Source organism: Bos indicus x Bos taurus, unplaced genomic scaffold (genome assembly GCF_003369695.1).
Source record: "Bos indicus x Bos taurus breed Angus x Brahman F1 hybrid unplaced genomic scaffold, Bos_hybrid_MaternalHap_v2.0 SuperScaffold_100147, whole genome shotgun sequence".
Taxonomy (NCBI): domain Eukaryota; kingdom Metazoa; phylum Chordata; class Mammalia; order Artiodactyla; family Bovidae; genus Bos; species Bos indicus x Bos taurus.
Genome location: NW_020867070.1, coordinates 780,435 through 806,380, shown reverse-complemented (window position 1 = coordinate 806,380; position 25,946 = coordinate 780,435). Strand labels below are relative to the sequence as shown.

General features: G+C 39.8%; 1 protein-coding gene across 1 annotated transcript; it reads right to left on the bottom strand.

Annotated features, from left to right (window-relative positions):
- Positions 1 to 527: 527 nt before the first annotated feature.
- On the bottom strand, positions 528 to 24,002 carry LOC113888459 (multidrug resistance-associated protein 4-like; the record flags this gene model as incomplete). Its single annotated transcript, XM_027535581.1, has 5 exons — positions 23,777 to 24,002; positions 18,609 to 18,698; positions 17,430 to 17,593; positions 4,955 to 5,080; positions 528 to 777 (listed from the first exon to the last, which is right to left on the bottom strand). Coding segments are annotated over exons 1-5 (816 nt in total), but the record flags the coding sequence as incomplete, so codon positions are not given.
- Between the last annotated feature and the right edge of the window lie 1,944 nt (positions 24,003 to 25,946).

Sequence of the window (25,946 nt, the reverse complement as noted above, 5' to 3'; positions counted from 1 at the left end):
AGCAGTGAAAAGAGGCAGAGAGGAAAAGGCAGATCCAAAAGGCAAGCTCAGAAATTAACAAGCAAACCACCTATGCAGGAAAGAACCCGTTTCCAACAGAGAACTAAGTAAATCTTCCTGTCCAAGGAACAAGGAGCTCTCAGCAAGATTTTTCCTTCCCAGCCCAGAGAGGAATCCTGTTCACACCAGGACGGTGTACAGTCCCTATCTAGTCATTTGAGTTAGCACAAGAGAGGCAACCTGTTCACTTCTCTTGTTTTTAGACATATTAATCACCCTGACATCATCACTTGTATTAGAGAGTCCTGTGTTGTGCTACTGCTGCCAATAAATGAGCAGGGAACTTATGATATTTATAATATACTCTATCAAAGAAGAGAGGGGGGTACATAAGAGAGTTTTGGAATGACTACCAGCTTTGGCACAGAAAGCTAAACCTCATCTAACTGGCACACAGTCACACCAAATAAAAGAAGGCATTTTATGTAAAATACACCTACAACTTAAAAAGTTATTTGTTCCCAAACCTTGATTCTTCGGATACTGATGATGGCCTCTGACACCTTCTCGATGGCCATGGGGAAGTAGAGGGTGCTCGTAAACCGCAGAGCCTCATACAGCGTCACCACCACAAACACTTGGCTGGCTGTAATCACCTTTTTGAGAGCCACATTGGTGATGAAGGTGACAAAAATCATGATTTTGGTTACAGCAAAAAATGATGCCAAATTCATTCCTCTAAGATAGGAACTTTGCAGAATCTTGGAAATTTCCTTCCTGGAGAGAGAGTAGAAAGTAGATTTTTAAAACAATCATCAACATCCAAGGCATGAATTCAAGTGCCCTGTGTGAGTGGTCCCTTTCAAGGGAGTGGGCACAGATAAACTATGCCTCACATCGTGGAAACACTACACAGTGCACACCCGGAGGTCTGCCCCCAAACCAGGACCACACTCTGCAGCACCACTTCACTCTTACAACTAAAAGAAGACTTAGAGTCACACTTTTATAAACATTTTGGACCAATGAGACTGAGTTTGAACATTCATTCAACATGCATTCAAAACCACAAGTCCTGTGCCAGGCTCCTCACTGATGACAGAAAGACACAGCCCATCACCTCCAGGAGCTCATGAACTTGTGGAGGAACAGAATAAGACACCCCAAGACTGTGACACACCAAGACATTAGACAGAGGCAGCCATACAGCCCCCACAGGAGCCCAGAGCAGAGTTGTGTAACATGGAGCAGTGGAGTGAGAGCAAGTTGCATGAATGTGGATCTTAAGAAGATAAGCTGAAGTCAGGGTTGGCAGAGGCCAGAGAATAAGGAAGATGAGAGTGTATTCCCATCAGAGGGAGGGCCCCCACAAAGGTGCAAAGTAAGAAGTGACAGGGAGATACCAGAGAATTCTAAGTACCCTGTACTGGAGTAAAACACTCATCAGATATTTAAATGAAAGATGTAGAAAAATACCATAGACAAGAGAATGTAGAAAAGTACTCTACAAAGAAAACAATATAGTGTTTTCATGTCTCTGTTTGGAATGAATAATAATGATTCATAAAGTTTTGCCTGATATAGTTACATCCAATCTCTACAATCTCACTATTTGTCCTACATCAAACTATAGTTTTAGTTTGAATGTCATTGTCTCAAATATTAGCATCTTCTGTAGAGAAGGAAATGGCAGCCCACTCCAGTACTCTTGCCTGGAAAATCCCATGGACAGAGGGGCCTGGCAGGCTATACTACATGGGGTCATAAAGAGACGAACACAATTTAGAGACTAAATAACGACAACAAGCCCATCCTGTACCCTGCATTGACAATAGGCAAAAGCCACCTGCTTCAAGAGAAGAAACAGAAAAACAGGTTCTGCCCAGGATCCTGAAGTTGTACAAAGCAGAGGACGTTAGCTGGGGTGGAGAGAGGAAACTGCCTCACACACAAACTCCAATATAGGACAGATGTCATGGGCGGACAGAAAATACACTTGCTATCATCATCAGAAGCAAAGGCTTTGGACCTTTCAGCTAAAGACTGATTTCCAGCAATTAGATACTCTTCTATCTGAAACATTTAACCACCATGTCTCTGATCATGTTTCTATATTGGAGATGAAAACAAAACTTACCTTGTGGAGTTCTTTTGTAATTGATTTCCATATGTGAAAGACCTTTACAGACAATGAAAAAGCTAAGGTGTATCATTAGGTAAAAATAAACATAAAAGACAGGAAAAACTACTAACACCTTGAAATTACTGCTTTTGGGTGTTTGTGGTACTAAGAAATACTTGGAAATTCATTTCTGTATAAGAAGCATAAGCAAAGGAGAAAAGGAAAGATATAAGCATCTGAATGCAGAGTTCCAAAGAATAGCAAGGAGAGATAAGAAAGCCTTCCTCAGTGATCAATGCAAAGAAAAAGAGGAAAACAATAGAACGGGAAAGACTAGAGATCTCTTCAGAAAATTAGAGATACCAAGGGAACATTTCATGCAAAGCTGGGCTCGATAAAGGACAGAAATGGTATGGACCTAACAGAAGCAGAAGATATTAAGAAGAGGTGGCAAGAATACACAGAAGAACTGTACAAAAATGACCTTCACAATCAAGATAATCATGATGGTGTGATCACTCACCTAGAGCCACACATCCTGGAACATGAAGTCAAGTGGGCCTTAGGAAGCGTGACTACAAACAAGGCTAGTGGAGGTGATGGAATTCGAGTTGAGCTATTTCAAATCCTGAAAGATGATGCTGTGAAAGTGCTGCACTCAATATGCCAGCAAATTTGGAATACTCAGGACTGGCCACAGAACTGGAAGAGGTCACTTTTCATTTCAATCCCAAAGAAGGGCAATGCCAAAGAATGCTCAAATTACCACACAATTGCACTCATCTCACACACTAGTAAAGTAATGCTCAAAATTCTCCAAGCCAGTCTTCAGCAATACGTGAACCATGAACTTCCAGATGTTCAAGATGGCTTTAGAAAAGGCAGAGGAACCAGAGATCAAATTGCCAACATCGGCTGGATCATCAAAGAAGGAAGAAAGTTCCAGAAAAACATCTATTTCTGCTTATTGTCTATGCCACAGCCTTTGACTGTGTGGATCACAATAAACTGTGGAAAATTCTGAAACAGATGGGAATACCAGACCACCTGACCTGCCTCTTGAGAAACCTATATGTAGGTCAGGAAGCAACAGTTAGAACTGGACATGGAACAACAGACTGGTTCCAAATAGGAGGAGTACTTCAAGGCTGTATATTGTCACCCTGCTTATTTAACTTCTATGCAGAGTACATCATGAGAAACCCTGGACTGGAAGAAACACAAGCTGGAATCAAGATTGCTGAGAGAAATATCAATAACCTCAGATATGCAGATGACACCACTCTTATGGCAGAAAGTGAAGAGGAGCTAAAGAACCTCTTGATGAAAGTGAAAGAGGAGAGTGAAAAGGTTGGCTTTAAGCTCAACACTCAGAAAATTAACATCATGGCATCTGGTCCCATCACTTCATGGGAAGTAGATGGGGAAACAGTGGAAACAGTGTCAGACTTTATTTTGGGGGGCTCCAAAATCACCGCAGATGGTGATTGCAGCCATGAAATTAAAAGATACTTACTTCTTGGAAGGAAAGTTATGACCAACCTAGATAGCATATTGAAAAGCAGAGACATTACTTTGCCAACAAAGGTCCATCTAGCCAAGGCTATGTTTTTTCCAGTGATCATGTATGGATGTGAGAGTTGTACTATGAAGAAAGCTGAGCACCAAAGAATTGATGCTTTTGAACTGTGGTGTTGGAGAAGACTCTTGAGAGTCCCTTGGACTGCAAGGAGATCCAACCAGTCTGTCCTTAAGGAGATCAGTCCTGGGTGTTCATTGGAAGGACTGATGCTAAAGCTGAAACTCCAATACTTTGGCCACCTCATGCGAAGAGTTGACTCATTGGAAAAAAACTCTGATGCTGGGAGGGATTGGGGGCAGGAGAAGAAGGGGATGACTGAGGATAAGATGGCTGGATGACATCACCAGCTCGATGGACATGAGTTTGGGTAAACTCCGGGATTTGGTGATGGACAGAGAGGCCCAGCGTGCTACAATTCATGGGGTCGCAAAGAGTCGAACACAACTGAGTGACTGAACTGTACTGAAGAAGCATTATACAAAATTTTCCTTTAAGAAGACAGTAAGTGAAAGAGCAGGTTAAAATGATGTCTTCCCGTTCTACTTAAACTTTCTGCCACATGTTGGGGGTGGAGTGCATAGTATTTAAGTTCATTGTAATGTGAAAAACTTGGTAAGACTTCAAAATTAATTCAGAAAAGTCAATTGTAGTAACGTAGGTGAACCTAGAACCTGTTATACAGAGTGAGGTAAGTCAGAAGGAGAAAAGCAAATATTAATGCATATATATGGAATCTAGAAAAATAGAACTGATGAACCTATTTACAGAGAATAAATGGAGACACAGATGCAGAGAAGAATTTCAGAGACACAAAGTGGGAGGGAGAAGGTAGAACAAATTGAGAAAGTAGCATTGGCATGTATATGCTGTCATGTGTAAAATAGATAACTAGTAGGAAGCTGCTATTTAACACAGGGAGGCTAGCCTGGTGCTTTGTGATGACCTAGAGAGGTGGAATGGGGGGGTGGAAGGCGGAGATTCAGGAAGATGGGGAGATATATATATATATATATATATATATATATATATATATATACATACATATACATACATACATACATATATATATATATACATACACATACACACACACATACATACACACACACAATTATGGCTGATTCACCTTGACGTATAGCAGAGACCACCACAACATTATAAAGTAATTATCCTCCAAAAATAATAAGTAAATTCAGTTAAAAATGTGGAGGGGAGTACAAAAATATGGTGTGACATATACAAAAACTTACCTTCTCAATCTGGTAATAAGGTCTATAAGTGACTTTTCCCAAGCATTCATTTTTACTGATTTGATGCCACTTATAAATTCACTCATGGTCCTGATCCTGTCATCTGTGAGAGCTGCAGTCTTACTCCTAAGGGGAAAGACATGAGAGATGAGCCATAGTGATCATGTACTAACCTTCTGTGGCAGCAGCAGCAGGGGGCACAGGGAGGGACCAGAGATCAAATGATTCTCTATAGCTCTTCTGTGCTGACATCACAAGAAGGTACTACTCAAAGTACAAATGGAGAAAAAGACTTCTAGGAAGTCAACAACTCAGCCTAATTCAAAGACTAACTCAGAGAACTTGCAGTAACAGCCAAGGAAGACCTGAAGTGAGTCAGATACAAACCATCTGCCCAAGAAGATGGAGGTTGAACAGGAAAGGCAGAAAGGAATCTAACAGGAAAACAGTGTCTGTGCTGTAATAAAATAGGAGTAAAATTCTGGGGAACAGAAAAGATGAGGCTGCTAATAACATCAGGAAAGGAGAACAAGAAAAACTTCAGAGACCTTGTAGCACTGGAACAGGGCCTCAAAGGATAAGGAACATCTATCCACAGCAAATAGAGGAAAGGGAATTTCAAGTAAAGAAAAATACCTCACATAAAGGTACACACAGACACAAAAGAACTCACCTAGCTTCAAACAACACGCCTTCACCACCTGACAGTCTGGACAATGACCCACTTCCAACCCTCTGGAACCTTCCTCAGCTCTCACTCATCACCATTAGGCCCTTCATCACCAGTTACTTTTCTATCACATATGCTGCTGAGACTGTGGGACTTTATGAAAGTGAAAGTGAAGTCGCTCAGTCATGTCCAACTCTTTTCCACCCCATGGACTGTAGCCTATCACACTCCTCTGTCCATGGGATTTTTGAGGCGAAACTACTGGAGTCAGTTGCCATTTCCTTCTCCAGAGGATCTTCCTGACCCAGGGATCGAACCTGGGTCTCTCGCATTGTAGGCAGATGCTTTACCATCTAAGCCACCAGAGAAGTCCTAATAAAGACATAATTTGGCAAAATTCAGCATCCATTTAAGATAAAAACCCTCCAGAAAGCAGGAATAGAAGGAACATACCTCAACATAATAAAAACTATATATGACAAACCCGCAGCAAACATTACCCTCAATGGTGAAAAATTGAAAGCATTTCCCCTGAAGTCAGGAACAAGACAAGGGTGCGCACTTTCACCACTACTATTCAACATAGTTTTGGAAGTTTTAGCCACAGCAATCAGAGCAGAAAAATAAATAAAAGGAATTCAGACTGGAAAAGAAGAAGTAAAACTCTCACTGTTTGCAGATGACATGATCCTCTACAGAGAAAACCCTAAAGACTCCACAGAAAATTACTAGAGCTAATCAATGAATATAGTAAAGTTGAAGGATATAAAATTAACACACAGAAATCCCTTGCATTCCTACATACTAACAATGAGAAAACAGAAAGAGAAATTAAGGAAACAATTCCATTCACCATTGCAACGAAAAGAATAAAATACTTAGGAATATATCTACCTAAAGAAACAAAAGACCTATATATAGAAAACTATAAAACACTGGTAAAGGAAATCAAAGAGGACACTAATACATGGAGAAATATACTGTGTTCATGGATCAGAAAAATCAATATATTGAAACTGAGTATACTACCCAAAACAACCTAGATTCAATGCAATCCCTATCAAGCTACCAATGGTATTTTTCAGAGAACTAGAACAAATAATTTCACAATTTGTATGGAAATACAAAAAGCCTCGAATAGGCAAAGCAATCTTGAGAAAGAAGAAAAGAACTGGAGGAATCAACCTGCCTGACTTCAGGCTCTACTACAAAGCCACAGTCATCAAGACAGTATGGTACTGGCACAAAGACAGAAATATAGATCAATGGAACAAAATAGAAAGCCCAGAGATAAATCCACGCACCTATGGACACTTATCTTTGACAAAGGAGGCAAGTATATACAATGGAGAAAAGACAATCTCTTTAACAAGTGGTGCTTGGAAAACTGGTCAACTACTTGTAAAAGAATGAAACTAGAACACTTTCTAACACCATACACAAAAATAAACTCAAAATGGAAGAAAGATCTAAATGTAAGACCAGAAACTATTAAACTCCTAGAGAAAAACATAGGCAGATTTATGTTGATATATGGCAAAACCAATACAATATTGTAAAATTTTTAAAAAAGTAATAATAATAAAAATAATAATAAAAAAACCACTCTCTGACATAAACCACAGCAGGATCCTCTATGACTCACCTCCCAGAATATTGGAAATAAAAGCAAAAATAAACAAATGGGACCTAATTAAACTTAAAAGCTTCTGCACAACAAAGGAAACTATAAGCAAGGTGAAAAGACAGCCTTCAGAATGGGAGAAAATAATAGAAAACGAAGCAATTAAAGAATTAATCTCAAAAATATACAAGTAACTCCTGCAGCTCAATTCCAGAAAAATAGAAGACCCAATCAAAAAGTGGGCCAAAGAACTAAACAGACATTTCTCCAAAGAAGACATACAGATGGCTAACAGATGAAAAGATGCTCAACATCACTCATTATCAGAGAAATGTAAATCAAAACCACAATGAGGTAGGATTTCATGCCAGTCAGAATGGCTGCGATCCAAAAGTCTACAAGCAATAAATGCTGGAGAGGGTGTGGAGAAAAGGGAACCCTCTTACACTGTTGGTGGGAATGCAAACTAGTACAGCCACTATGGAGAACAGTGTGGAGATTCCTTTAAAAACTGGAAATAGAACTGCCATATGACCCAGCAATCCCACTGCTGGACATACACACCGAGGAAACCAGAATTGAAAGAGACATGTGTACCCCAATGTTCATCACAGCACTGTTTATAATAGCCAGGACATGGAACCAACCTAGATGTCCATCAGCAGATGAATGGATAAGAAAGCTGTGTACACAGATACACAATGGAATATTACTCAGCCATTAAGAAGAATACACTTGAATCAGTTCTAATGAGGTGGATGAAACTGGAGCCCATTATACAGAGTGAAGTAAGCCAGAAAGAAAAACACCAATACAGTATATTAACGTATATATATGGAATTTAGAAAGAACGTAATGATAACCCTGTATGTGAGACAGCAAGAGAGACACAGATGTGTATAACAGTCTTTTGGATTTTGTGGGAGAGGGAGAGGGTGGGATGATATGGGAGAATGGCATTGAAACATGTAAATTATCATGTGTGAAACAAATCGCCAGTCCAGGTTCAATGCATGATACAGGGTACTCGGGGCTGGTGCACTGGGATGACCCTGAAGGACGGGATGGGGAGGGAAGTGGGAGAGGGGTTCAAAGGAACATATGTACACTCATGGTGGATTCAAGTCAATGTATGGAAAAACCAATACAATATTGTAAAGTAAAATAAATATATTAATTAAAGAAAAATAAAGACATAATTAATCAAGACCAGCGACAGTCCTAAGATGACAGAGGAAAAGGATTCGGAGACAACTTTCCACCCACAAATTCATCAAAAGATCATTTGCATGCCAAGCAACTTCCACAAAACAACTTCTAAACGCTGGCGGAGGAAACCAGGCACCCAGAAAGGTAGACTATTCTCTTTGAAAAGAGGGAGGACAAAATATAAAAGCCAAAAAGAGAGACAAAAAGAGTTAGGGACAAAGACCTGTCCTGGGGAGGGAGTTGTGCAGGAGGAGAAGTTTCCACACAGTAGGAAATCCTTTCACAGGCAGGTCTGTGGGGTGTTTTGGAATCTCAGAGGGCAACATAACCAGAAGGAAACACACACACACACACACACACACACACACACACACAATATGCACCTAACCACAGCTGCCTGTGGAGAAGTAGCCCAGACACTCGCATCCACTACCAACAAGTGTGGACTGGACAGGGAGGCACAGGCTGCATAATCAGTGCTTAGGATAAGGACTGGGCCTCAATGCCCTGAGGACAATCTGAGGGAGTTAACATGAGATAGAAACCCAAACTGTGGGATTGCCAGAGAGAACAAAAAAGAGAGAACTTTCCCGCAAAAGGCTCTAACGCACAGCCTGGCCTGCACACAGAACAAAGGATTGAGCTAACACCAAAGAAGAGCTAGCCACCCCCCAGCCCTCCCCCACTCCCCAGAGGCAGAGAGGCAGGTGTGCAGCCAGAGCTGCAGGGCAAGGGGCTGCTGCAATCTCCGCCCCAGGGACCGGCATCCTCCACCAAACTGCGAGCAGGCTCCCAGTTGCTAACCACGTTCTCCTGGTATCCTGGATGGTTGACATCTGCCAGGAGTGTCACAGCCTGAGATCAGCTCTCCAGAGGAGACACACCTCCCACATGGCACACCTGAGATGGTGCTCCTGCGGCGCACCGGGGCACCAACCGGCCAGAACCAGGGAGGTGATTAAGACACACAGACCACCTGGGACAGTGCACTCGCCAAGCACCTGGTCACCTGAGCTGCTTGGACCTGGGAAGGGCACAAAATGCACACCCAACCGACTCTGTGCCCTTGTGGAGCACCCAAGAACCTGAGCAGCTTAGACCTGGGAAGTTCCCGAAAAGGAAGACCCACTTTGGACAGTACCCCTGCAGAGCACCCTGGAGCCTGAGCAGTGTAGACCCAGGAAGCACATGTCACCTTGAGCTTTGGCAAACCCAGTGTGGTCCTTACACTGTGAACATTCCCCACACATGCCAGAGAAATCTGTTTGCATTGTCCCTCCCTCCCCACAACACAACTGAACAAGTGAGCCTAAATAAGTGACCACCTTTGCCCCCTTGTGTCAGAATGGAAATTAGACACTGAAGAGACTTGCAAACAGAGGAAGCCAAAATTAGCAAAGAGGGAACCGCTCTGGAAGTGACAGATGCAACAGATTAAAACCATGTAGTTAACATTGACTAAGCATTGGAGGGAGCTGATAGACCTTGAGAAGAAGTACAAGCTGGAACAAGGAACTATCTGAAACTGAACTGACCCCACACTGCCCACAAAAGCTTCAGAGAAATTCTTAGATATATTTTTACTATTATCACTTTTTAATTTTTTAATTTAAGTTCCTTATTACTCCTTTTTCATTTTTATAACCTATTATCTTGCAAAAAAGACCCCATTTTTAAAGCAACTTCACATATACATTTTTCATAATTTTGTGATTGATTTTGTTTTATAATTTTAATATTGTATTTCTGAGCATCTAACCTCCACTCTAGATTTTTAATCTTTTCTTTTTGGTATTTGTTTTCAATTTTGTACCTTTAGGAATATAATCTTCAGTACCCATTTTCACTTAGGTGTGTGAAATTGCTGGCTGGCTTTATTGCTGTCTCCCTTTTTCTCCCCCAGATCACCTATATCTCCTCCCTCCCCTTTCTCTTCTCTACTTAACTCTGTGAATGCCTCTGGGTGTTCTGAGCTGTGGAGAACACTTAGGGAATTGATTACTGGCTAGATTGCTCTCTCCCTTTTTGAGTCCCCTGGTCACCTCTATCTCCCTTCTCCCTCTTCTCCATGTAAGTCTGTGAACCTCTCTGGGTGTCCCTCACTGTGGAGAATTGTTTCACCACTAACCTAGATGTTTTATCATCTGTGTTATATGGATGGAGAAGTCTTGAGGCTACTGTAAGAACAAGACTGAAAGCCAGAGGGAGAAGGTTTAACTTCAAAACTTGAGAACATCAGGGAACTCCTGATCCATGGAATATTAATAGACAAGAGCTCACCCAAAAGGATACATTCCTACACTTAAACCAGCTCCACCCAAGAGTTAACAAGTTCCAGAGCAAGCTATACCATGCTAATTCTCCAGTAAAGCAGGAACACAGCCCTGAGCATTAAAAGACAGGCTGCTCAAAACCATGCCAAACCCATAGATACCCCAAAACTCACTACCAGACACTTCATGGTACTTCAGAGAGAAGAGATCCATTTCCACCCACCAGAACATAGACACAAGTTCCCCTAACCAGGAAACCTTGATAAACCACTAGTCCAACTCCACCCACAGGGAGAAGGTGCCACAATACAGAGGAACCATGAACTGCCAGTAAACAGAAAGGGCACCCCAAACCCAGCAATCTAAACAAAATGAAAAGGCAGAGAAATATTCAGCAGGTAAAGCAACGTGATAAATGCCCACAAAATCAAACAAAAGAGGAGGAGATAGGGAGTCTACCTGAAAAAGAATTCAGAATAATTATAGTAAAGATGATCCAAAATCTTGAAAACAAAATGGAATTACAGATAAATAGATAGAGACAAGGATTGAGAAGATGCAAGAAATGTTTAACAAGGACCTAGAAGAGACAAAGAAGAGTCAATCAATAATGAATAATGCAATAACTGAGATCAAAAGCCCTCTGGAGGAAACCAACAGTAGAATAATTGAGGCAGAAGATAGGATAAGTGAGATGGAAGATAGAATGGTGAAAATAAATGAAGCAGAGAGGAAAAAAGAAAAAAGAATTAAAAGAACTGAGGACAACCTCAGAGACCTCTGGGACAATGTAAAATGTCCCAACATTCAAATCATAGGAATCCCAGAAGAAGAAGATGAAAAGAAAGGGCATGAGAAAATTTGAGGAGACAATAGTTGAAAACTTCCCTAAAGTGGAGAAGGAAATAGCCACCAAAGTCCAAGAAACCCAGAGAGTGCCAAACAGGATAAACCCAAGGTGAAACACCCCAAGACACATATTAATCAAACTAACAAAGATCAAACACAAAGAGAAAATATTTAAAGCAGCAAGGGAAAAGCAACAAATAATCCACAAGGAGATCCCCATAAGGGTAACAGCTGACCTTTCAATAGAAACTCTTCAGGCCAGAAAGGAATGGCAGGACATGCTTAAAGTGATGAAAGAGAAAAAACCTACAACCCAGATTACTATACCCAGCAAGCATCTTATTCAAATATGAAGGAGAAATCAAAAGCTTTACAGACAAGCAAAAGCTGAGAGAATTCAGCACCACCAAACCAGATCTTCAACAAATGCTAAAGGATCTTCTCCAGACAGGAAACACAGAAAAGGTTTATAAACTCAAACCCAAAATAACAAAATAAATGGCAACAGGATCACAATTATCAATAATTACCTTAAATGTAAATGGGTTGAATGTCCCAATAAAAAGACAAAGACTGGCTGAAAGAATTCAAAACAAACCCCTATATATGCTGTCTGCAAGAGACCCACCTCAAACCAAGGGACACATACAGACTGAAAGTAAAGGGCTGGAAAAGGTATTTCATGCAAATGGAGACCAAAAGAAAGCAGAAGTAGCAATACTCATATCAGATAAAATAGACTTTGAAAGAAAGGCTGTGAAAAGAGACAAAGAAGGACACTACATAATGATCAAAGGACCAATCCAAGAAGATACAACAATTATAAATATATATGCACCGAACAAGGGCTTCCCTCATAGCTCAGTTTGTAAAGAATCTGCCTGCAATGGAGGAAACCCTGATTTGATTCCTGAAGCAGGAAGATCCTCTAGAGAAGGGATAGGCTACCCACTCCAGTATTCTTGGCCTTCCCTTGTGGTTCAGCTGGTAAAGAATCCAACTGCAATATGGGAGACCCCGGTTCAATTCCTGGGTTGGGAAGATCCACTGGAGAAGGGACAGGAGACCCACTCCAGTATTCTTGGGCTTCTCTTGTGGCTCAGCTGGTAAAGAATCTGCCTGCAACATGGAAGACCTGGGTTCAATCCCTGGGATGGGAAGATCTCCTGGAGAAGGGAAAGGTTATCCACTCCAGTAATCTGGCCTAGAGAATTCCATAGACTATAAAGTCTATGGGGTTGCAAAGAGTCAGACACGTCTGAGCGACTTTCACTTTCACTTTCATACACCCAACATTGGAGCACCTCAATACACAAGGCAAATGCTAACAAGTTTGAAAGGGGAAACTAACAGTAACACAATAATAGTGGGAAAATTTAGTACCCCACTCACATCTATGGATAGATCAACCAAACAGAAAATTAGCAAGGAAACGCAAACTTCAAATGATACAATGGACCAGTTAAACCTAATTGATATTTATAGGACATTTCACCCAAAACAATGGATTTCACCTTTTTCTCAAGTACACATGGAATATTCACCAGGATAGACCACATCCTGGACCATAAATCTAGCCTTAGTAAATTCAAAAAAAAAAAAAAAGGAATCATTTCAAGGATCTTTTTGGATCACAATGTGGTAAGATTAGATGTCAACTAGAGGAAAAAAACTATTAAAAATACAAACATATGGAGGCTAAACAACACGCTTCTGAATAACCAGCAAATAATGGAAAAAATCAAAAAGGAAATCAAAATATGCATAGAAACAAATGAAAATGAAAACCCAACAACCCAAAACCTATGGGATTCAGTAAAAGCAGGGCTAAGACAAATGTTCATAGCAATACAAGAGAAAAATCAAGAAACAAGAGAAAAATCAAATAAATAACCTATCTTTACACCTAAACCAACTAGGAAAAAAAACAAATGAAGAACCTCAGGTTAGTTGAAGGAAAGAAATCATAAAAATTAGAGCGGAAATTAATGAAAAAGAAACAAAGGAGACTACAGCAAAAATCAACAGAACTGAAAAAGATGGTTCCTTGAGAAGGTAAATAAAATAGGCAAATCATTAGCCAGACTCATCAAGGGAAAAAATGGAGATGAATCAAGTCAACAAAATTAGAAATGAAAATGGAGAAATCACAACAGACAACACATAAATACAAAAGATCATAAGAGACTAGTATCAGCAAATATATGTGAATAAAATGGCCAACTTGGAAGAAATGGATGAATTCTTAGGAAAGTACAACCTTCCAAAACTGAACAAGGAAGAAATAGAAAATCTTAACAGACCAATCACAAACATGAAAATCAGAACTGTAATCAAAAATCTTCCAACAAACAAAAGCCCAGGACCTGATGGCTTCACAGGTGAATTCTACCAAAAATTTAAAGAGCTAACACCTATCCTACTCAAACTCTTCCAGGAAATTGCAGAGGAAGGGAAACTCCCAAACTCATTCTATGAGGCCACCATCACCCTAATACCAAAACCAGACAAAGATGCCACAAAAAAAGAAAACTACAGACCAATATCACTGATGAACATAGATGTAAAAATTTTCAAAATTCTAGCAAAGAGAATCCAACAACATATTAAAAAGATCATACATCATGACAAAGTGGGCTTTATCCCAGGGATGCAAGGATTCATTGATATTTGCAGATCAATCAATGTGATACACCACATTAACAAATTGAAAGATAAAAACCATATGATTATCTCAATAGATGTACAGAAAGCCTTTGACAAAATTCAACATCCATTTATGATAAAAAAAAAAAAAAAAAAAAACCTTTGGAAAGCAGGCATAGAAGGAATATATCTCAACATAATAAAAGCCATATATGATAAACCCACAGCAAACATTATCCTCAATGGTGAAAAATTGAAAGCATTTCCCCTAAAGTCAGGAACAAGACAAGGGTGCCCACTCTCACCACTACTATTCAATATAGTTTTGGAAGTTTGGGCCACAGCAATCAGAAAAGAAAAAGAAATACAAGGAATCCAGATTGGAAAAGAAGTAAAACTCTCACTGTTGCAGATGACATGATCCTCTACATAGAAAACCCTAAGGACACCACCAGAAAATTACAAGAGTTAATCAATGATTATAGTAAAGTTGCAGGATATAAAATTAATACACAGAAATCACTTGCATTCCTATACACTAAAAATGAGAAAACAGAAAGAGAAATTAAGAAAACAATTTCATTCACCACTGTAATGAAAAGAATAAAATACTTAGAAATAAATCTACATAAAGAAACAAAGGACCTGTATATAGAAAACTATAAAACACTGATGAAAGAAATCAAAGATGACATAAATAGAAGGAGAAATATACCATGTTCATGGATTGGAAGACTCAATATAGTGAAAATGAGTATACTAACCAAAGCAATCTATAGATTCAATGCAATCCCTATCAAGCTACCATCAGTATTTTTCAGAGAACTAGAACAAATAATTTCACAATTTGTATGGAAATATAACAAACCTCGACTACCCAAAGCAATCTTGAGAAAGAAGAATGGAACTGGAGGAATCAACCTGCCTGACTTCAGGCTCTACTACAAAGCTACAGTCATCAAGACAGTATGGTACTGGCACAAAGACAGAAATATAGATCAATGGAACAAAACAGAAAGTCCAGAGATAAATCCACACACCTATCTATGGATACCTTATCTTTGACAAAGGAGGCAAAAATATGCAATGGAGAAAAGACAATCTCCTTAACAAGTTTTGCTGGGGAAACTGGTCAACTGCCTGTAAAAGAATGAAATTAGAACACTTTCTAATACCATACACAAAAATAAACTCAAAATGGAGGAAAGATCTAAATGTAAGACCAGAAACTATAAAACTCCTAGAGGAAAACATAGGCAAAACACTCTGACATAAATCACAGAAAGATCGTCTGTGACCCACCTCCCAAAGTAATGGAAATAAAAGCAAAAATAAATAAATGGGAACTAGTTAAATTTAAAAGCTCTTTTACAATGAAGAAAACTATAAACAAGGTGAAAAGACAGCCTTCAGAATGGGAGAAATAGTAGCAAACAAAGCAACTGACAAAGAATTAAGCTTAAAAATATACAACCTGCTCATGCAGCTCAATACTGAAAAAATAAATGACCCAATCCAAAAATGGGCCAAAGAACCAAACAGACATTTTTCCAAATAAGACATAAAGAGGGCTAACACATGAAAAGATCCTCAACATCACTAATTATCAGAGAAATGCAAATCAAAACCACAACAAGGTACCATCTCATGATGGTCAGAATGGCTGCTATCAAAAAGTCTACAAACAATAAATGCTGGAGAAAAGGGAACCCTCTTACACTGTTGGTGGGAATGCAAACTAGTACAACCACTCTGGAGAACAGCATGGAGATTCCTTAAAAAACTGGAAATAGAACTGCCATATGACCCTCCAATCCCACTGCTGGGCATATACACTGAGGAAACCAGAATTGAAAGAGACATGTGTAGCCCAGTGTTTATCACAGCACTGTTTACAATAGCTAGGACATAGAAGCAACCTAGATATCCATCAGCAGATGAATGGATAAGAAAGCTGTGGTACATATACACAATGGAATATCACTTAGCTATTAAAAAGAACACATTTGAATCAGTTCTAATGATGTGGATGAAACTGGAGCCTATTATACAGAGTGAAGTAAGTCAGAAAGAAAAACATCAATACAGTTTATTAATGCATATATATGGAATTTAGAAAGATAGTACAATGACCCTATATGCGACACAGCAAAACAGACACAGATGTAAAGAACAGACTTTTTGACTCTGTGGGAGAAGGTGAGGGTGGGATAATTTGAGAGAACAGCATTGAAACATGTATATTGCCATATGTGAAATATCTGACCAGTTCAAGTTTGATGCATGAAACAGGGCACACAAAGCTGCTGCACTGGGACAACCCAGAGGGATGGCATGGGGAGGGAGGTGAGAGGGGTGTTCAGGATGGGGGGCACATATATACACTTGGCTGATTCATGTCAATGTATGGCAAAAATCACCACAATATTGTAAAGTAATTAGCCTCCGATTAAATAGATTGATTTAGAAAATTAATCAAAACTGACTTTGTCCTTGGACACTCATAAATTAATGGAAACATTGAATTAAAAATAAGACATGAATATACATATCGGAAAAATCACTCTAACCCAAGCATAACAAAAATACACACAGCTAAGTTTGAGCCTATAGGATTATTACTATTTAATAATGTTTAAATAACTTCAATATAGGTACATTGGGCTCAAGGACACTCTACATATTCAGATACAGTGCTGGGAGGGTCTGGAAAATCCTATAACTTTTCCTGCTTCAAGATTATCCTTCAGCTTAAAGCTGGAGCCACCACTGGCTAAACTAAGCCTGAAGGGTCTACAATACACACAAAGAAGAGATCAGAGAAGGCATTTTATTTTTTAAACAAAAGCATCCAACAGATTGTAGTTGTCACCAAATATATGTTGCTGCTGCTGCTGCTGCTAAGTCGCTTCAGTTGTGTCTGACTCTGCTCGACCCTAGAGACAGCAGCCCACCAGACTCGCCCGGCCCTGGGATTCTCCAGGCAAGAACTTGGGAGTGGGTTGCCATTTCCTTCTCCAATGCATGAAAGTGAAAAGTGAAAATGAAGTTGCTCAGTCGTGTCCGACTCCTAGCGACCCCGTGGACTGCAGCCTACCAGGCTCCTCCATCCATGGGATTTGCCAGGAAAGAGTACTGGAGTGGGTTGCCATTGCCTTCTCCAAAATATATGTTACCTATTTTTAAAACCAGTGTTTCACTTACCGGAGTGATGAAAACCACATCCCAAAGCAGCTTTGCAACAGCAGAAGGAAAATGAGAACTGCCATCCCAGCAAGACACGATATTCCTGTTTCCATCCAGAGCAGGGCAGTCACTGCAATTGCCTGCAGTGGCCCTACCCACAGATAGTGCAAGAACATCGTTACCTTAAAGAAAAAGATAAGCCTTCTTAGGATATTATAAAAAAACAACACAAGTAAGGACACAGTATAGAAATAATATGCTTGTGAAGAAGATACAAGATCCAAAACAGAAATGATCACAGTGGATTTTAAACCTGCTAAAGCAGAAATCCACACATCCACCCCAAATGACACTGTTCTGAGGCAGCACAGGACCAGCCACGGAGAACCCAACCAGCAGCACTGGGAGGAAGATCTGAATTTTATCCACAATACAGATGAGCTCAGGGTTTCCCCAAACTCTCTTTGCTCCAAAATTCAGCCACCATCTCCCCAGGAGAGCCTATATTATGGTACCTACTACTCTCTCCAGTAATTACTTAAGTATTTACTTCCCTGACAGGCTGTGGCTTTTGGGGTACAAAAACTAAGCCTAATTTATCCCTGAAACTGAGTAGAAGTCTTACCTCATGTTTGATGAATGAATACTTGAAGGAGAAGCAGTCTAGTGCAGTACAGATCTGACCAACAGCTACAATGGGTAATATGATTTATTCATAAAGTGAGCGGGAAAAAAGAGTGTGAAGGAATGGCAGAGAGTAGGTTGTGTCTGGCTAAGGACCACCCACTTGGCATTATTGCTCACAGGCTCCCTATACAGCAGGCACTGAACAGGGAAAGAACAACCCCTGCCCACCAGGCCTTCATCAATCAGAGGAGGAGGAAGACAGCCCAGCAACACCAACACCATGTGCCAAGAAGGGCCACACCAGGGGGACCCCTAGGGACACTAACCAAGCTGGGAAAGAATCCTGCTGCCTGTCTATTATTAGAAAAACAAAATTCTCATCCACAGGACAACACACATTGTTACATCTAAGTTGCACACAGAAGAAATGAGAGTTGGATAAAAAGAACCCTTGTCTTAGGTCCTCAACAGAACCCTGGCTGACACCAAACCCTGGCACCTGGCATCCCAATAAGCTACATTCAGTAAGAAGGATGGGAAATGGAAGAGAATCCCTCAGGAGCAGCTTACCTGATCAAACCTATTTACATCGTTGGACAGCAGGTTGACGATCTGGCCTGTGGTGGCCTTCCCCATGGCCGAGCTACTCAGACGAAGTACCTAGTGAGAGAAAGATAAGAGAATTGGATTGCTAAGGTGATACCAAGTCAATCTTACAACATAGCAAAATGGAGTGTGTTTTTGTGGGGTTTTGAGCAGTGCTAGGACAAAGAGAGTGACCCCGAACAGCAGGGCTCTAGGGACCTACATTCATCCTTCGTCTCCTCAATGTGGCGGCAGCCCTGCCCATAAAAACAACAAAGGGAGGAGCAGGAGGTAGAAGCAAAATCCCCCATCCTGCTTCTCAATGAACTTGAACCTGCCTGAAGGAAAAAGGGATGTTGATTTAGACTTAAGAACAAACCAAAATAAATTTAAGCCAAACTGCATGAAAGTGGAAAGGCTACCTTAAAGAAAGAAATTAGAGGACTTGGACAGACTATAAATCTGGAATTGATTATTAATTCTGAGCGAGACCTCATTTAAACACTTTGGGCTTAGTTTATTCATTCTGAAATGAGTGAGTATAATGTTCAAAACACTGTTCCTGTGAGGAACCTCTGTTCTTAATGCCAGTCTTCTGACTTTACAAAAAACACAGCCTCTGCTGCACAATTCCTTTATTTGTTAAGAAAAATGCCCTAGAGATCTGAGGAACCTGAACAGACACCATGAGCTGCTTCAAAGACCACCAGTCAGATCCAAACAGTCTCATGGCTCATAAAACTGTTTCATTTAGTCCTCAGGTTAAACAGGAAAATCAGTGATAAAGTGGGGATGTAAAACAACGTAGCTGCCATAGAAGAGAGTATGGCTGCTCCTCAAAAACATAAACACAAAATTAGCATATAATACAGCAGTTCCACTTCTGGGAATATACTCAAAAGAACTGAGTGTATGAACTTGAACAGATATTGATACACTTGTGTTCAGAGCAGCAATGATCACAATAGCAAAAGGTATAAACAACCCAAATGTTCACTAACAGATGAATGGATACAGAGAATGCTGTATATACCCATAATGGAATATTATTCAGTTGTAAAATGGAATTAAATTTGACACCTGCTCCACCATCAGTGAACCCTTAAGACATTATGCTATATGACATAAACGAGACACAAAATGACAAATATTTTACGATTCCACTTACATGGGACACCAAGTCAAATTCAAATATTGAAGTAGAATGGTGATGGCTGGTAGGGGTGGGCTGGGGCGGCTGGAGAATTAGTGTTTATTGGATGGAGAGGATCACTTTGCGAAGATGAAATTCTGGAGATGAAGAGCAGTGTTGTTTCCTCAACAATGTAAATGTTCCTAATGTCACTAAATTGTTGTTGTTCAGTCACTAAGTCATGCCCAACTCTTTGCAATGCCATGGACTGCAGCACAGCAGTCTCCTCAGTCCTCCACTGCCTCCTGAAGTTTGCTCAAATTCATGTCCATTGAGTCAGTGAAGGTATCTAAACATCTCATCATCTGCCACCCCTGTCTCTTTTGCCTTCAGTCTTTCCCAACATCAGGGTCTGTTCCAATGAGTCAGCTCTTCATGTCACTAATGTCACTAATTTAGTTGGGAAACAATGTTCCCCAATTTAGTTAAAATTGCAAATTTTATGTTGTGCATATTTTATAATAATTTTAAAATCAATGACCAAAAGCCAAAAGTAACTTTACCAAATTTGTAGAAATGACAAATCATTTTATTTATGACACATCCCACAAGACCATCCAAAGTTCAGCTAAAAAGAGCCCAAAAATTTCCCAAAGGTGACATTCCAAAGTGTTAGTGTGAAGAGGAAGAAAAACAGGTGGACAATGACTCACCTGTGCAGCAAAGAGTGAGCTTTGACTGAACCATGACCTCACACCTAACAAGGTTTTCACAGTGCAGTTCTGGTGAAATTTCACACATACTTATGGGAGCTAAGCACAATCTAGAAAGACAAACATCTAGCTAACTTGTGGAGAAATCTGAGTACTCATCTCTTAAACAGTGAAAGGTGCAAGAGAATAACAAATATATGATGAGGGACAATGAAGACCCCTGGCTAGAGTGTACAGTCACCACTGCCATTTCCATGTCATCCAGGAGGAAACCAGCTCTTGTGCCAAATACATACAGTGAGATGCCAGGGGCCCTGGGTTCATACAGTGCTGAAATTAACAAGAGTATGGTCAAAGAAAGATGAGGAGAAGACACTTTACATTTTGCCAAGAAAAACATTCCCAAGAAACAGAAGCTCTAGATAAGCAGTATAAGTAGCAACTAGGTAAAAGAAGCGATAATTTCTATTTAAATCATTTGGTTTTAGCTTTTGATTAGGATTTTATCTTTTAATAAAAATTATATGTATTAAGGTAGACAACATGATTATTGTTAAAAATATACATTGGGAAATGATTTCTGTAGTAAAACCAATTAACATATTCACACTTTATGTAGTTACCATTTTGTGTGTCTCCTGAGAACACTTAGGCCTTCCCTTTTGGCTCAGCTGATAAAGAATATGCCTGCAATGCAGGAGACCTGGGTTCGATCCCTGGGTTGGGAAGATCCCCTGGAGAAGGAAAGGCTACCCACTCCAGTATTCTCGCCTGGAGAATTCCATGAACTACACAGTCCATGGGGTCGGAAAGAGTCGGACACAAATGAGCGATTTTCACTTTCACACTTTCACTTGAGAACACTTCAGATCGACTCTCACAGAAAAATTCAAGTATATAATACAATTAAATAAGGATTTTTTAAAGCAAATAACCCAGGGCAACACAATACTGAGAAACAACTTTATACAGAGACTTTCAGCAGTTGACATGGTGTATCTGTGTCAATTTCTTTGTAAAGACACCTGAAATCCTAATTCCTTTTATACTAGCTAAGATCAAGGTAAGCTACGAAGTAGTTGTGTGGCATTTCTCAATATAAAAATCACTGAACACATCAAATCAGGTCTTATTAAAACTTCTATAATGCATACTAAAAAGAAAAAGGAAATATAGTATTATGAAGATAACTTGAAAGAACAGCAACAAATTCTCCCCCAAATTACTAAAGACAATGGATATTTTCAAGTTTTATCCAAAATATCCAATTATTGTCTTTAATGCCAAAAAACAATTGTAACTATAGCATATAGCATATAGTGAGTTTGTATTTAGCCTGAGTTATATTTATATTTTTCTTTTTTAATACCTTTTATTTTATTTTATTTTTTAATTTTATTTTATTTAACTTTACAATATTGTATTGGTTTTTGCCATATATCAAAGTGAATCTGCCACAAGTATACATGTGTTCCCCATCCTGAACCCTCCTCCCTCCTCCCTCCTCCCTCCTCCCTCCCCATACCATCCCTCTTGGTCATCCCAGTGCACCAGCCCCAAGCATCCAGTATCGTGCATCGAACCTGGACTGGTGACTCGTTTCATACATGATATTATACATATTTCAATGTCATTCTCCCAAATCATCCCACCCTCTCCCTCTCCCACAGAGTCCATAAGCCTGTTCTATACATCAGTGTCTCTTTTGCTGTCTCGTATACAGGGTTATTGCTACCATCTTTCTAAATTCCATATATATGCATTAGTATACTGTATTGGTGTTTTTCTTTCTGGCGTACTTCACTCTGTATAATAGGCTCCAGTTTCATCCACCTCATTAGAACTGATTCAAATGTATTCTTTTTAATGGCTGAGTAATACTCCATTGTGTATATGTACCACAGCTTTCTTATCCATTCATCTGCTGATAGAAATCCCTTGCATTCCTATACACTAATAATGAGAAAATAGAAAGAGAAATTAAGGAAACAATTCCATTCACCATTGCAACGAAAAGAATAGAATACTTAGGAATATATCTACCTAAAGAAACTAAAGACCTATATATGCTGCCAAGTCACTTCAGTTGTGTCCGACTCTGTGCAACCCCATGGACTGCAGCCTACCAGGCTTCTCCGTCCATGGGATTCTCCAGGAAAGAACACTGGAGTGGGTTGACATTTCCTTCTCCAAAAGACCTATATATAGAAAACTATAAAATACTGGTGAAAGAAATCAAAGAGGACACTAATAGATGGAGAAATATACCATGTTCATGGATTGGAAGCATCAATATAGTGAAAATGAGTATACTACCCAAAGCAATTTATAGATTCAATGCAATCCCTATCAAGCTACCAACAGTATTCTTCACAGAGCTAGAACAAATAATTTCACAATTTGTATGGAAATACAAAAAACCTCAAATAGCCAAAGCTATCTTGAGAAAGAAGAATGGAACTGGAGGAATCAACCTGCCTGACTTCAGGCTCTACTACAAAGCCACAGTCATCAAGACAGTATGGTACTGGCACGAAGACAGAAATATAGATCAATGGAACAAAATAGAAAGCCCAGAGATAAATCCACGCACCTATGGACACCTTATCTTTGACAAAGGAGGCAAGAGCATACAATGGATTAAAGACAATTTCTTCAACAAGTGGTGCTGGGAAAACTGGTCAACCACTTGTAAAAAAATGAAATTAGAGCACTTTCTAACACCATACACAAAAATAAACTCAAAATGGATTAAAGATCTAAACGTAAGACCAGAAACTATATTTTTCTTTAGTTAACACAATTGTACTGAATGCAATTAAATGGGCCATTGAAAAATATAATCATTCCCTTTCTCAAATCCATTCTGTTCTCCAAGATTTAATTTTATGGATCCAATCCTGAAGTTCACTTTTAAATACAGCTTTGAAGCTTTGAATGAACAACAACAACAAAATTTCCAGAAATACCACTATGAGAATTAGGCATAAAAACATTGAAAATCAATGGGATACCTTTAATACTTTAATTTTTAATTAGATTTTATTACAGATTTAGTGGATATTATGCAACAGTGGATATTATGTGGCTAAAAGTCATAAAAAGTAGCCCTGATCCAATCTCAGTAGAAAACTTATTATATATTGGAAAAGCAACAACAAAAAAAACTTGACTTGGTGCAAACACCAAGCTTCTCCAGTAAAGTACAAATGATCCCAGTTACAAAATGTTTAGTTTACAGAAAACTTTCCCTAAATGTTCCTGATGCTTCAGGGGAGGTATACACTGTGAAACCGAGTGACACTCACCTTGCAGTAGATCATATGGCACAGGGCTACTCTCAGCCTCATCCCCAAACGCTGAATGTGATAGAAGTACAATTGGTGCAGAACGGCCCACACCAGCACGCTGGGGCTCAGCCCTGCTGCGTAGCCGTAGGCTTCGTGCAAAGCGGCAGAATTGGTGGGATCGTAGTTTTCAACATAACTAATCATTTTCCCCAAAAATATGGGCTGAACGACTCTGGTGCCTTCCTAAAAGGAAAAAAAGGCTTAATTAGAAATGCAAGCTCTACCAGTTTTCTTAACACAAGTTTTACTTTTACCATTAGCATATTAAAAGGGCATTTTTGGCAAAACACTACATTTATGATTCACCTGAAAAGAAAATATCTATCTCCTATTAGACAAGCAGACAATAGTTTTAACCTTAAGCCAAAATTTTACATTCAAAGAAAATGAAGCCTTAGTACTTCATACTCACTACACTCTATAAGTTCAATAAATACTACAACCAGTGCTTTAGAATGCATTTGGCAAAATACCAAGTTATTCTTAGGGTGCTGGTGCTAAGTTGCTTCAGTCACGTCCAACTCTTTGTGACCCTGTGGACTGTAGCCCACCAGGCTCCTCTGTCCATGGGATTTCCCAGGCAAGAATACTGGAGTGGGTTGCCATTTCCTTCTTCAGGGAATCTTCCTCACCCAGGGATCGAAATTGTGTCTCTTTATGACTCCTGCATAGGCAGGCGGGTTCTGTATCACTAGCACCAGAAAAAGGGTAAGAAATTTGCTTCCATACGAACAAGCTCTGCTGGCAGTCTATCCCTGTCCCCGTGTTCTTTCAACATCTCAGCCTAACAGAAAGTCAAAATGGTTCATGTATGGGAGACACACTCTTATCACCTTCTTAAGAATCTTTATGAAATGAGACCCTGAGACAAACATTCACTTGTACCCACCCCAAACTTCACACATCAGTACAACAAGAAAACAGAGCCAAGACTCTGTTGGAACATCACAGAGAAACCAGGCTGGGGAGGTTCTCAGGGTTTCAGCCCCGAGGGACACTGTGTCACTATGTCCCTACCCTCTAGAAGCTGGGCTGTCCCTTGGAATCAAGCTAAAAAACTATTTTTGTCCATGGTTTGCCATCAGCCACTTATTGAAGGTGCTAGTTTGGAAGAAATGTTACCAATCATCTCTTCCCTAAGGCAAAAGTTAAAATCCTAAACAAGTGAGGTGGAGGACACTGAGCCTTCTCCCTTGAGTAAGCCTTAAGGAAAGCAATTTTCCTTCCCAAAACTAAAGGTAGAAAACTGCAACACTTGCTCACCCTGCCAAATGGCCACTCCACCCCACAACCTACTTCTTCCCTCTAGTCACCCCTTGAAGCTCCCCTTCTCTCCCATCAAAGAAAACCAAACACTCAACACAAATCCAAGTCATCAAAAGTAAACGCCATGACCCTAGCATCATTTCCTCCACAGACTTCTCAAAAGTCAAAATGTCAAAACTTTGGAAATCTTTCAGGAACTTGACTTTGGAGCAAGCTTTTCCTTTTAAGCAATCCTTCCTTATTAATATAGACAGGATAAGCAACTGCCAGGTTTTCCTTGATAGCACTCTTCTGTCTGTCTGAAGTTGTGGAAAAGATATGCAAGAGGAAGAGAAGCTAAATCCCCAACACAAACAAAACTAACAAGCATTTTCTGCTCAACAAACTAGTGCCTGATGAGGATATATAGAGAAAGTTGTCCCCATTCCTCAAATGGATGTAACATTAAACCCCAACACTCCTGTCTTGTTCTGCACCCACAGGTTCACAGGCTACACCAACTGCCTCACCTTCCACAAGGTAATAGAAAGCTTCATCTATTACAGAGAAGAAATCACTGTTAAGCTAAAGAATTATGCATAGGATGATCAGATCAGAGTAAGAGGATCTGTTCTCAAGAACACAAAGTTTCACTGTTACATTTCCAGCAAGCCCTATCATTCACCCCTAGAGGTTCTAAGAGCTTATGGAAGAGTCCCTCAGACTGTACACTGTAAAACAGACTTTGTATAGACCGCACTGAGATAGAAATATGTAGGCTCACACAGAAAAACAAGAATGTCAGCCCAGGTAAGGCCAAGGGCAGTCCAGTGCTGCAGCCTGCAAACCTGGGGCTCTCCATCAGAAGCCCAGCACTAACACC